Raw genomic sequence first — 13,507 nt, 5'->3', positions numbered from 1 at the left:
TAATGTTTCTGACAAAAAAAAAGTATTGTACATTTGCAATTGAGAGGAGACAAGCGGCTGTGTGTTATTGCGCATGCGAGACTTTTCTTCATCCGGCGTTATTGGATGCTGCGGTTCAGTTGACGTTACAAGTGCTTCGAAGAGTAATTTTAACCGCTCTATTTGGACCCCGTAGACCTACGCTATATGAAAACGTACAAGTTGGGAACATTCGAAAACGTCAAGTGGATCGCGTCCATTCACCCACACCGTACATTGACAGTGTTCCTTAGCTCGTATGATATGATGGCCTCCAAAGGACAGCTTTAAAACGTGAGTTCTGCATTCGTACAATTTTCTACGTATGTAACGCGTCGTCGGCATGTAAAATTGTTAATCGTACTCATGGAGCATTATCTGTTACTTGGAATTGTTCGCAGTCTTTTGTGATTGCTCTCCGAAAGCGTGTGTTGCTAAAATCGTCGCTCCTTCCCTTAGACCGATATACTCGTTCTCTCTAGTAAGTATACCACAAAAGTATATGTGATACGAGAGCCTGTTACAATCGTTGATGATACACACGCGGAAGGTGCAAGCGCGGTTGTGAATCCAACGCGACACGTGTGGAAATGTAACGTCATGCATTTACACTTTGCGTATGTCTGAACGTGAGGGTCGTTCGCGATGGGATTCTTTTTTTCATTTGGCACAATTTGCTCGATCGCGCTCGAACACACGTTACGTTTAATTTAGATGTCGCGATAATCATATGCATTTATATTTTTGTACCGCGATTCGTCACTCGAGTAATACGTCAACATTTTACACCTTTCGAACTTTTCGCTAAACTTTGCTGCTTTTCGCGATACGAGAGATTTTAGATTTCCATTGACATAAGTATCCGAAGGATTTAATAAATAAATATTTTTTATACACATAGTACGAAAATATCCTTTATACATCTAAGAAACCATTTTTTTGCACTTTTGCGTTGCTTTATGACACGCCATGCAAATTGCAGCCTTTTTTGCGTATAACGTTTGCAAACTGTCAATTTATTTGTTTTTCGAAAAGTTACTAATTAAATGATGAATTTGCTCTCACACATATATAAATTATTTTATCATTCCTTATTCATGTTTATATCATCTTATTATGCGTTACAAAGTATACCTAATTTAAGTAAGTGTAATTTAATGTTATATGTGTGTGTGTGTGTGTGTATGTGTCGAATTATGACACAGTTATCGATTTAACTTTGTCAAAATTAAGATCGAATTACGCGGAAAATATATATTCGAAACATTTATCACGGTATTATTGCTTTTGGCTCGTTTCGATGCTTTACAAATACATTATGTATAAATTGCATGCGACGACATTTTCCTTGGAGGTTAAAGCGCGAGTTTTAACTGTGCAAGAACAATGAAAATGATCTCTTTCGCATCTAAAAGTGTAATCAGCTGACGCATCTGTCATATATTACGTGCATCGTCAAGAAAAGTATCGATTGGCGGAAATTTAGAGAAATCGTTAAATCTTTACGACGGAAATAACTCGAACTTCCTCGATGATTTGCTCGCCTAACTACTATGCACCAAGTTGTTCGATTATCCAAGCGATATATATATTTTGCAACATATATAGATATATATAGTTAGAATCAGAAAGCATTCCCTTTTGATTTACATATATCGATATCACAAGAAACGGAATTGTCTCGCGCCATGCTATCTCAAGTCAAGTTAGGTACATCAATTTCAGGCGTATTCGAACATTTTGAACCGTCTGCAAACTCTGTCCAAGTATTCGTACATCGTAATTGTTAGTTGGACAAGTTGAAACTATATTTTTGTTTATTGATTTAATATTATATACAGCAGCTATTACTTATTTTTCAATCCAACATGTATTAAATATTTATAGATGCCAAATTGAAAGATGAAATTCTGTGAGTCATGATGCACGAATACCTAGACACGATGCGCATGCTCCGAGTGTATCAAAATTGATGCAACTCACGTGGGTAGATATTTTGGTTTTCGACCATAAACTATGGTAAGAGTAGATTGAGACTCAAAGAACGAAAGAAAATAAATGGAGAGGTGTCCAATCGTGCAAATGGAACGTTTCACGATGTTACTGCGCAAGCGCATAAGAGAGAAATGTCATTATTTTTTTTGCCTACGTCCACTTTACCATCAAAGTATCCCTGACATGAAAGACGCTCGGTCTATTACAATAGGTTATTCGTTAGTAAGAGAGGGAAAGAAGGTGAAGAACCCGACTGTAGAAAGTGTTAGCAAAACGAACAGACCTCGTATCGATGTTAATAACACGGCTTCCGCTTCCGCTTTGGATATTTCCATCTTGAACGCATCATAATTAATTCGTGTGCATCGGGTGAGTGCTGCTTAAAAAAAAATCTAAAATTATATATTTTTATTAGTTAATTTAATATTGCATTGTATAATCTACCGTACAATCAATTGCTCTTTAAGCGAGGAACTACATGTCTATACGGAATTGGTAAGCGTAGATATATTTTTACTCGTGTGCGATATATTATTTCAAGTGTATCACTTTTTCGTAACAGTTGTATATTGGCCTTGAATAATGTGAAACTAGTCTACCATTACTTTTATGTCTTTTTCGATCGAACGCACGTCATTATTTCTTTTTTTTTTTCGGTCTTACATTTAATCTTTCATACACGCCGAATGCGGTTATAAGTCGCGCTTTGATATCATCTTTAAAACACAAGCAGACCGTGCAACGAATATCGATCGTATAATATCTATGTCGCCGTGAGCGGATTCGAAAAACAAGAAAAATTGATATGATTTTACATCTTATCCATCATTTGATCGTCCAGAATGAATAAAGACGCACCGAACCGTCGTTGATGTTATCATGGATAATATTTTTCATTAACTAAAATAAAACTTATCGATGAATACTATAGCGTCAATGTAGCGTTAATAAGTGCACAGAAAAGAGTTTGGTACTTTGTACTTTTGTAGGAAGGGTTGAAAGAAAGAAACAAAAGAAATTTAAAGAAAGAACGAATCTAGCAGCGTGAAAAAAAGACTAATATCCTTGTGATTAAAATTAATGGCCTTATAATTTTAATGAGAACATCTAATACGGCTTCGTATGATAAACTACATATCTTGCATATGTTATCGTCGCTGTTATTGTTCTATTTAGATGGATTTGCATAGATTTACATCTCAACCTGTACAGAGAAATTGACCAATCACGAATCTAACAATAAGATAAAAGATGCCACATTTGTTGCTTACATGCGTATGTGTATATTACAGTACGTAAGATGTGTTCCTTCGAGTTACACTTTTTGCACTTCGAGTGTCGCTACAAATGCCCCATAACAGTTAGAGCGCAATATTAATTGATACGTTTTGGTGAGTTCTAGCGAGATAGTGCGAATAATAATGGACAATTTTGTAAAAGTTTAGAAAGTTTGGAGCACATTCGACAGCAACGTACTTGCGCCACGTTTTATTTCGTCCTCACTTCAAGAGATATAACACACACGAGGATACATTCGTTCAATTTCTAGAGAGTATGAGAGAATGCAGAAAAGGCACGGTAATAGAGTACATTTATTACGAAATCTATTCGAAAGAGTATCGATTTCAAATCGGTTTCAGCGTCTATAAACTCGAAATTCACGTGTTTCATTGATCGCGTGCTAGTCAATCGCGTAATCAGCTGATATTTGAAAACGCGGTGTAATGCGTCGGTTCAACGGCGATACGTATATATATAGGTATCAAGAATTCCATTCCCGAACACGTAATCTCCATCAGTATCTTGGTTACTTTATCGGACACACAACGTGACTATCGCATAAATTCGGGAAGATACTGTCCGGAATGAATTTTAACCGTGCACGCTGACATTCGCAAAGTGCCAATGCCATTTCTCTCTCATAGTTCTTTTTTTTCATAAAGCATAGCGCGGGAGGCGGAGTCCCGAGATGCTTTCTTACAAAAAACGGCACGTTTCCTCGACAATTAATAACGCGCGATGTCGACGTAATATCGATCCGCGCGATCGGCAATCGCGAGACGATATGAGGGGGATTCGCAATTTCCTAAATTTGAAAAAAGTCGGAAAAACTCGCGACAGGGAGCATCGTTGGTGGTGCTGATGGCGCGCGATTGGCCGCCGCGGCTGCACCCGTTCGCCGTGCCGTTCGCGACAGCCAATGGGAAGCGACTCGCCGCGTCGTCGCCACCGCACGTCCGGCCTATGGGGACGTAGCTGTCGTTGTAACGAAGGCTCGAACGCTCAAAAGATGTGCGAGAATTTTTGTTAAAAAGTGCGCGGGTCGAGTGAACCGATTTATCCGTCGTTCGTCGCGTTGGAAAAACGTCGACCGTGGACGGTGATTCGCGTGCACCCCCGTCATTTCGTCGGGAGATTCCGATTATTCCGACAAAAGTGTCGCGAGTACGCGCGTTGCCTCCTTCATCGACGAGCCAGGTCGCGGTGCGCGATGGGCACGGATTTCGCAAAAGTATTTGAATAGCTAAAAGTACCGGGCGCGATGGGCCGCTTTCTTCCGGTATCGCGAGAGACGAATATCCCTTATCGTGCAAGAGGCGCGAAACTCGCCACCGTTCGTGTCTACGGTGAATTTCAAAGCGTGAAAAGCGTTTCAAGTAATGACTGCTGTGCTATTCGGCTGTGATGTAGTTCGGCGCGCCATTTAAATCGCGTCTGGTCTCGGGACTTGAGTGCATCGAATTTTATTAATCAGCAAAATTCGCGTATGGTGGAATTTAATTACGATATTGCCCGTGACTGTATCGTGTTTTTTACGAAAGGGGAATTTCTTTTTATTTTATTTTTTTCGATTATTCCGCGAATTATATAACGACGCGATATGTCGATGATAAACACTATGTGCACTAGGTTTGTAAAATTGCATCTATACTGGGCTCTTTGAACAAATGCATCACATGTATTTCATCTGGCATATGATTTATTTATTAAGATTAGATAGGAAAACATATTTCTATTTATTTTACAGTAAGATGAAACTTTAATCTACATTTGTGTAATTTTATTAAACCATTAGATATAATTTTATTTAAATATATTTTTTCAATTTTCATGTTTTAAATAAACGTAAAAAACATTTTCTTTCATTAATAGAATAAAATTTAAACAATTTTTCTTGAAATAGTGTTTTACATATTAATTTGCTGATTTATAAAAGAAAAAGTATTTGTTTTACATGTTTTACATGTATTTCTCCTTCCTGAGTTAAATATGTGAAAGGGTATTCTGTTAATTGTATAGTAGTAATTTACAAAATAGATCAGTTTCATAATCTAAGGCTCAGTTATGAAACAATTTTATTGTCCTCTTTGTTAACAGAATGGAAGAAGAAATAGTAGTAGACGATATAGATGAGAATAGTAGTGCAGAGACGCAGCAGAGGGATGGCTCAACAACGCCCGTAATGCCTTTGCTGTATATTCAACAAAATAAATTACGTTCTACCCAATCAACAAATGCAAATCAAACCCTTGTTTCACCTAGTACCCAACTTACTGCCATTATTAATCCAGTTAATAATCAGGTAATTATTTGAAGGGTATACAATGTGTGCGCATCTTATTTAATATTAGCTTTCCTTTTTCTCTAATTTGTATTGTAAATAGAGATAGAGAGCCTTTCTACGTAAATTATATCAATATTTATAACACATATCTTATATAAGCATTTTAATAGAATGTGTTATATAGAGAAACAAAAGGATACATAATCTAATTATTCTTAATAACCTAGAATTAAAGTTTTAAAGTTAATCAAATTTTTTAGGATTAATTAAACCTTTAAATAAAAAAATAATTCAATGATTTGCATTATGTTACATTTATACATATTTCTGGAAGAAAATGTGACAGTACTAAATATAACTCATGCTTAGTGTACATATATATCTTGCAGTCTTATTAGATTCCATGTGCAAGTGATAGTAGAGTGTATATATGTGGTGCATCTTTTCATAGTAAATATAGATTTGGTTGGCCAACAGAGACATTGCAGTGAAACTCTCACAAAAAAGTACACATAAAATTCATTTTTTAAATTAAAAATGTATATTTAAACAAAATTATATTTAATAAAAAATATTTAAATATCTGTAATTATTAAATTTTCCTATTGCTTATATATTTGTTTGCTTATATATCTGTTATGTCCTATTTATGTTGCTGAATACATTGGCAGAAGAAATAAATGTTAATTAGTTTAAAATATTACAGTTATGTGTGTTAAAATGTTTATAGTTAATATGAGGAATTATACAGAAGTTTTTTCTATCTATGAGTGTATTGAAATATATATATATATATATATATATATATATATTTTATATATATAAAATTTCTCAATATATTCATAAGTAAAAGTAATCATAAATATAAGTTTCAAGAAAGATTCTAACTTTTATTTCTTTCAAGTTAACTTTAAATAGCAAGTTTACACTTATAGCGTATTCACACTTGTAATTTAAAATCAATTTTTATTCTAGATTGTGACTGGACAAAATAAAGTGTTTATACAGGGATCAGGACAGGTGGCTACGTCTCAAAGTAAACAACATATTGTAATACATCGACCGATAAATACTGTGAATACCGTAGCAACTTCACAGTCTCAAAAACATATTGTACTTAGAAAGTCAACTTCCACTGCTCAGATAGTGCCCCTAAGTACAACTCAAGGAAGTCAAACCAATGCACAAGTAGGAAAGCATACATTCGCATATCTGGGAACCCTCATTAAACCTAATAAATCACGAGAATCTGTTGTTATTCCAGCAGGTGATGAATTCCTACATTCTATAAATTTTAAAATAGAACTGCTTTGTGCAACTTGTCAATTTATATAATAGAGAAAGACAAATATATGTAATAATATTTGCATATTTAATGTTATATTTTAGGTGCTCTAACGTCGACTCAAATATCCAAGCCAAAATTAGTAATTACTCCAGTAATATCTCAATTAGCTCAAACATCAACAAGTACCACAAGCGGTCAGAGTCAAACTTCTAAACATATGGCGAACTTATTATTGCCAGTAAACATTCCCCAGCAAAGTGGTACAACAAAACCCAGCATGTTTAATTTAAAAATAAATAATGGTCAGCTTAGTACAGAAAGCAAAGGAACCATAACAGGTATATACATAAATTTTTCTTAATAATATTATATAGCATATTATATATATAGTATATTAAAATAGAAGATATAATTTTTTTATTGCACTTTCAATTTTAGTGTTACGCGAATCTAAAACGACGAATTCAACGACACATCCTCCACCGTTACATCCGATAGCAAAAATGAGCCTTTTAAATGCAAACAAAGGCAATTCTAATTCTATAGATAGTATAAAAATTACTGAAAATCCAGATTCAGCTGTTATCACGCCTATTCCAAAGAAGGAAGACAATCCGCCGGAAAAACGGAAAAAGACAATTAGTAATATATTACGAGGTTCTGCTGAAAAACGAATGAAAAAGCAGAATATTACGAAATCTCAAGACAGTCTGGTTGATACTAATTATGCATTGAGCAGTCCAGAATCTGAACAGGACAAAGATAAGAAGGTTCAAAATGATGACGATATTACATTGATAAAAGTTGTTCCTAGTGAGGATAAAATGTCAAAACTCAATACAAATATGGATGACGATATAAAAATAGAAATTATTAAAACTCCGACGAATTGTAATGTTGAAACAATGTCAGACAATAAGAATGAAGCAAAGAGTAATAATCATGATGACATAAAAGAACAATTAAATACTTTGAATCAAAATAATACTAATTTTGATGCAACGAAAGTTTTAGACTGGAAGGATGGTGTTGGTACTTTACCTGGAAGTAATTTACAGGTAAAAGAATAATATAAAATAATATTAATGAAAAACATTGATTAGCATATATTTAAAATAAAAAATTAAATATTTGTCATACTATTTTATGAGCATTTTAATATTTTTGCCACATTCAAATATTCTTAGATGTATATGTATGCATAAATAATTTATTTATTATTGATTTAGTTTCGTATGAATGAATTTGGAATTATGGAAGTAGTAGAAGAAGATGAAAGCAAACAAAACAAAGATGGTATTGGTGATAAAGAAAATGTATGTTTGACGCAAAATTCTTCAAAATCTAATCCAGGGATTGTTAATAATACTAACCTGGAGAAAAAAGGTAAGTAAAAAATAATACATCTCCATGATTTGAATATAAATATTTATATTATATGACTAATAGAATACAATTGATTTAGCTGATGATAGAAAATCCAGATCGGTATCTGCAGACACAATGTATCATTGCGAAGCTTGTGGATGTTATGGATTGGCTGCTGAATTTGAAAGTCCGATATCATGTAGTCCTTCCTGCACAGAGATAATAGAAGCTAAAAAACAACCCATAAATCGAAAAGAAAAGGATCTGAAGTATGCATTGTGTATATGAAAATATTAATAATATAGAATAACTATGAAGACAAGTTTTATATAAATTTTTATTATTTATAGAGAAATACGCATGAAAAAGAAACGCAAGAGATTATTACAAGAACAATTATCAAAGGATATGGATGAGAAGTCTGATGAAAAGACATTGGATAAGGCAAAGTCGGAAACGGATGATGAAAAAGACACTATTGTAGGTATAGACGATGAGAGCCAAGGAGATTCGCCAGAATCCAAGGTAGGAATTAAATGTAGATTTACATATTAGTAGTTAAATTACTAAATTGAATTATTACGTTAAAAATTAAAACATAATTAACACTTTCCAAATCTTGTTTTATATAGTATCCATGGCAAAGAGGAAAATTGGGTTTTTCATGGCCAAAATATCTTGAACATTGTAAAGCAAAAGCAGCACCAGTTAAGTTATTCAAGGATCCTTTTCCCTATAGTAAAAATCATTTTAGAGTTGGGATGAAGTTAGAAGGTATAGATCCGGAACGTCCTTCTCGATATTGTGTTTTAACTGTTGTTGAGATTGTAGGTGAGTTGTTAGAGATGATATGTACATAATGTAGTATAATAATATGAAATCTCTATAATGAATGATGTATAATATGTAGGTTATAGAATGCGTCTGCATTTCGATGGTTATCCAGAAAATTATGATTTCTGGGTAAATGCGGATAGTATGAATATATTTCCTGCTGGTTGGGCTGAAAAAAATGGCAAAAAGTTAGATCCACCAAAAGGTTACGTAACTGGCAATTTTAATTGGAATGCGTACCTAAAAATTTGTAAAGCGACTGCGGCAGCAAAGAATATATTTCCAAATAAAAGCGTGCTGCAAACTGTCTTTCCTACGGGTTTTCGGGTGGGCATGAAATTGGAAGCAATAGATAGAAAGCATTCTTCAGCACTTTGTGTTGCTAGCATAGCAGGTCTGATGGATTCCCGAATATTGGTCCATTTTGATTCCTGGGATGAAGTGTATGATTACTGGGCCGATGCCAGTTCACCGTATATTCATCCTGTAGGATGGTCTCATCACAATGGACATGCCTTGTTGCCACCAAATAGTAAGAAATTTGAAATTAATATAATTCGTTTATATTTTCTTATATATAATTGAATGTGTAAATAAATATAATTATAATGCAATTAGATTATAAAGATTCCAAATCTTTCACCTGGGATGCATACTTGAGAGAAACCTGTACAACGGCTGCACCATCTAGGGCGTTCAAACAACGACCACCTTGTGCATTCAAACGTGGCATGAAACTAGAAGCGGTGGACAAACGTGTCCCTCAATTAATTAGAGTGGCAACAGTTGAAGATGTGAAAGATCACCAGTTTGTATCAATCACATATAATATATCTATATATTTATATCTATATATTTATATCTATATATATCTATATATCTATATATTTATATTATTATTTTCTATTTCACGTAATAATAATTACATACTTTTGATATATAGGTTGAAAATAAGATTCGATGGTTGGCCTGAAACTCATGCCTATTGGGTTGATGATGATTCACCTGATATTCATCCTGTGGGCTGGTGTTCGAAAACTGGTCATCCATTGGAACCACCACTTAGTAAATATTCATTTTATTTTGCATATGTATTACAAAATATTCTAATTTATGCAATATTATTGATTTATTTTGTTATTGCGTAGCGCCTGATAATTTGAATGATCGACCGGAATGCGGTACATATGGTTGTCGAGGTATAGGACATGTAAAGGGACCTAAATTTGCAACACATAACTCGGCATCCGGTTGTCCGTACTCTCTTCAAAATCTAAATAAATCGGTACAGATGCCTGATAGACTTAGTTCATCAAGACACGAAACCTATGATTTTGAGGAGGAAATACAGGAAAAACCAAAACTAGAGAAGACTGATAAAATAAAGATGGAAAAGTGTGAAAAATCTGATAAACTTTTGTTCACAGATGAAAGGTTATTGATAATTGATAAGGAAATTAAACAGGAAGATGGAGATTTATCCGATAAGAACGATAAATTTGAAAATAGATCAGAAAATTCAGAAAAGTATGTTGAATATAACGAAATGAAATTAATATGAATATATGTTGAATGAAATAAATATTATTTATTGATATTTTTGTTTCATAGATCGAGCAAATCTAAACATCTGCATAGTGATGGGCAAACGGATGATGATGAAGTTTCGAGAAAACGAAAAAAAAGGTTTGTTGGAAAAATATTGATTTTTTCCTTATTTCTCTATATTTATATTTATATAAAATTATAATTTAACATTAAATTTTAGACATCCAATTTCGGAAGACTCTTTGTTTTCCGTTTCCAATATTACATATAATGATCTACATTGGAATCCTGTCCCATATGCTGCAAATATGCCAGATAAGCAATTGCGTAAAGAATTGTATCAATCTGTATATAATCCTGGATATAATCCATTGCCAAATGCACCACATGTATGGGCGAAACATAGCAATGCTTTAAATAGAATAGTAGCAAGGCAGACCACAAATCCACGAAGATGGTCTAATGAAGAAGTGATTAAATTTATACAGAGTATGCCTAATTGTGCAGAAGCTGGGAATGTTTTTAGACAGCACGTAAGTTTTAATACTGCAAATGCAGTACAATAACTTTGTTAACTATTTAAGACATGTTACACATACATATTTATTATTTTATACATATATTATTTCATATTACCGCATTGCAGAATATTGATGGCGAAGCATTTTTAATGTTGACACAAGAGGACTTGGTATCAGTATTGTGTCTACGACTTGGGCCTGCAATTAAGTTGTATAATAGTATAGTTTTATTACGTCAGAAAGCATCATGAATTGTGCATGAGCAAAGCATGTGTTATTGACTGGCGAATCATGGAATATGGCAGCTATTATGATGAGATATATCGCCTATTTAAAACATTAATAAAAAGGTAACACAATATAAATTTTTTGCAAAAAAATTTCAGAACTGTGTCGCTTTTTCAATGTAATGCCAATGAGCAAGCTGGAAACGAATGAGAGAAAAACGTGAGCGTAACATAAACACCTGGTTAAACAGTTCTGAAATATTTATTTTATCTAAATCGAAATCTGAAAAAAAAAAAATTTATTGCAAAAGCGAAAATACTTATATAATGTATGTTTTATTTGATACATATGATGTATGTTTAATTTGGCAGTTTTGTATATCAGTTCTGTCAATTGCGATATGTATGATAATTCAGAATCATGCATTGCTCATAAGTACTTACAATCATATATGACAAATTTTTCTTATAAAATAAGTGTATTGTGAATCGTGTACAAATGTAAATATTGTTTTAATCATTAAGTATTGTAATAAAATACTTATGCAACCTTTCCACCTAATCATGCTGCATATATTTCTAAGTTTAATCAAATTTATTTTATTTAAAAAAAAGACATAAAAGGGAAATTTAAACATTATGTCTGAGATATTTCGATTTTTTACGTCGAATAAATAGATTTATTCTTTATAAATACATGTGCTATGTTAATCTTTCTGTACTCGAGATAAAGTAGATAATATATTAAGTCTTTCAGAGGGGAAAAAAAGAAAGATAAAGACATGCAACTACAAAGAACAAAGTTATATATATGGGTTGTGTATGTATTGTGATTTTAGTTTGCATTACGTCGATGCGTTTCGATATTTTGAGAATCGCAATATTGCTCTTTCAAGTCGCAGTCGATCTCGGAACGTGATAGATTATAGATTCTGTATTTCTCATGATTGTTATAATTTTAAAACTGAATCTTACGCGAAAAATTGATAAGAATATAAAGTGATATATTTGTTGTTTCGCTATATTAAACACGCGTAAAATTGTCATACACTATTATGATATCGATGTCAATAATTCGTTTTTGTTTGTCTGGAATTAATCGAAATTTTATTTTGTTTCGTTATTTCGTCGCCGATAGTAAAAATGCAATTGTAAATAATATCGTTGAAAATATATCATTATCATATAATTAATCGCGTTGACATGTGTTTTGCATTTTTATTTACTAAAAATATTTTGAAATTGCTAATATAATTATATTTTAATAATATATTTAATTCAATTAGTAGTCAACAGAATAAAAATCTTTACATTCCATATACATGTGTGTCTGAAGCAATATTATTTTTTTATCTATATATTTTCACGAAATATTTCCACGAATATTTTTGTCTTATACTGCTATTATCAAATAATATATTCCGTGATTATTCTAATCAATATAATATATTAAACTTGCGTATCTTTTTCATAGGACTAAATCTATGGACAATATATATTATTCATTACTGCGAAGTTACCGACGAACAGATATATCAAGGATCTTGAATTATTCCTAGACACACACCGAGTCCATTTGGTAGTTACAAAATTTTACTTTATAAAATCTTAATAGAAAAAATTGAATAATCAATTATATTTTTTTCAATGTGTACCGTGTTAAGATGAATATTGATATTCGACATATCTTTGTAAATATTAACAATGAATTTTTTCTGAGTAAGTGTTCGACTGAAGGTTTATTATCTACTGCTGCTCTGTATTATTTGATTGAGTTCCGATACGATGCGATATATATATATAATATATTTGTGTATGTGTATGATAAATACATTATTTGTATATTTATATATATGTAAAGTATATTTATCATATATTAATAATCATTAATGTTTAATTTTTATTAAATTGGAGCAATCGGAAGATTACTTATAAAAATTTGTAAAGTTAAGCTACTATGCAGGCAGTTGTAAAAAATATTTAATTTATTAATATCTTGTAAAAATACTATTATTTTTTAACAAACAAATTTTCTACAGTTATTACTATATATATATTACATCAGAATATTATATAAATTAAATATTTTTTATAGCGTTCTTACACATGTACATAGTAGAAAATTTTACTTTTTAAGACTACT

At 32.3% G+C, this 13,507-nt stretch overlaps 2 protein-coding genes across 10 annotated transcripts in view; both read left to right on the top strand.

The window, feature by feature from the left end:
• The first annotated feature begins 56 nt into the window (after positions 1-56).
• Positions 57-12,938, top strand: L(3)mbt (lethal (3) malignant brain tumor). Of its 9 annotated transcripts, XM_083083097.1 has the most exons (18): positions 60-312; positions 420-499; positions 1,906-2,382; positions 5,392-5,596; positions 6,554-6,845; positions 6,968-7,204; positions 7,305-7,924; positions 8,096-8,252; positions 8,332-8,503; positions 8,585-8,759; positions 8,867-9,065; positions 9,145-9,600; positions 9,687-9,876; positions 10,012-10,133; positions 10,217-10,595; positions 10,680-10,754; positions 10,837-11,149; positions 11,263-11,926. In XM_083083097.1, exons 4-18 carry the CDS (start codon positions 5,393-5,395, stop codon positions 11,386-11,388), a joined length of 3,717 nt encoding a protein of 1,238 aa, XP_082939223.1. In that variant the 5' UTR covers positions 60-312; positions 420-499; positions 1,906-2,382; position 5,392; the 3' UTR covers positions 11,389-11,926. The 9 variants fall into 9 exon arrangements, 8 of the variants coding, with proteins under 8 accessions (XP_082939220.1, XP_082939223.1, XP_082939227.1 ...); XM_083083094.1 differs by lacking the exon at positions 1,906-2,382 and having other exon boundaries at positions 57-312; XR_014435838.1 differs by lacking the exons at positions 60-312; positions 420-499; positions 1,906-2,382 and adding exons at positions 3,788-4,923; positions 12,839-12,938 and having other exon boundaries at positions 11,263-11,487.
• Positions 12,840-13,507, top strand: part of Fng (Fringe glycosyltransferase) — an 82,160-nt gene continuing 81,492 nt past the window's right edge. The window contains exon 1 of the mRNA XM_083083129.1: positions 12,840-12,943. The gene's annotated coding sequence lies outside the window, so the exon portion shown is untranslated. The remainder of the gene's footprint in view (positions 12,944-13,507) is intronic.

Source organism: Camponotus vicinus, unplaced genomic scaffold, assembly GCF_025532165.1.
Source record: "Camponotus vicinus isolate PSW18456_S1 unplaced genomic scaffold, iyCamVici1.0 SCAF_11, whole genome shotgun sequence".
In the NCBI taxonomy this organism is placed as follows: Eukaryota; Metazoa; Arthropoda; class Insecta; order Hymenoptera; family Formicidae; genus Camponotus; species Camponotus vicinus.
Note: the sequence above shows the minus strand (reverse complement) of the source record. Positions and strands in the feature narration are given on the sequence as shown.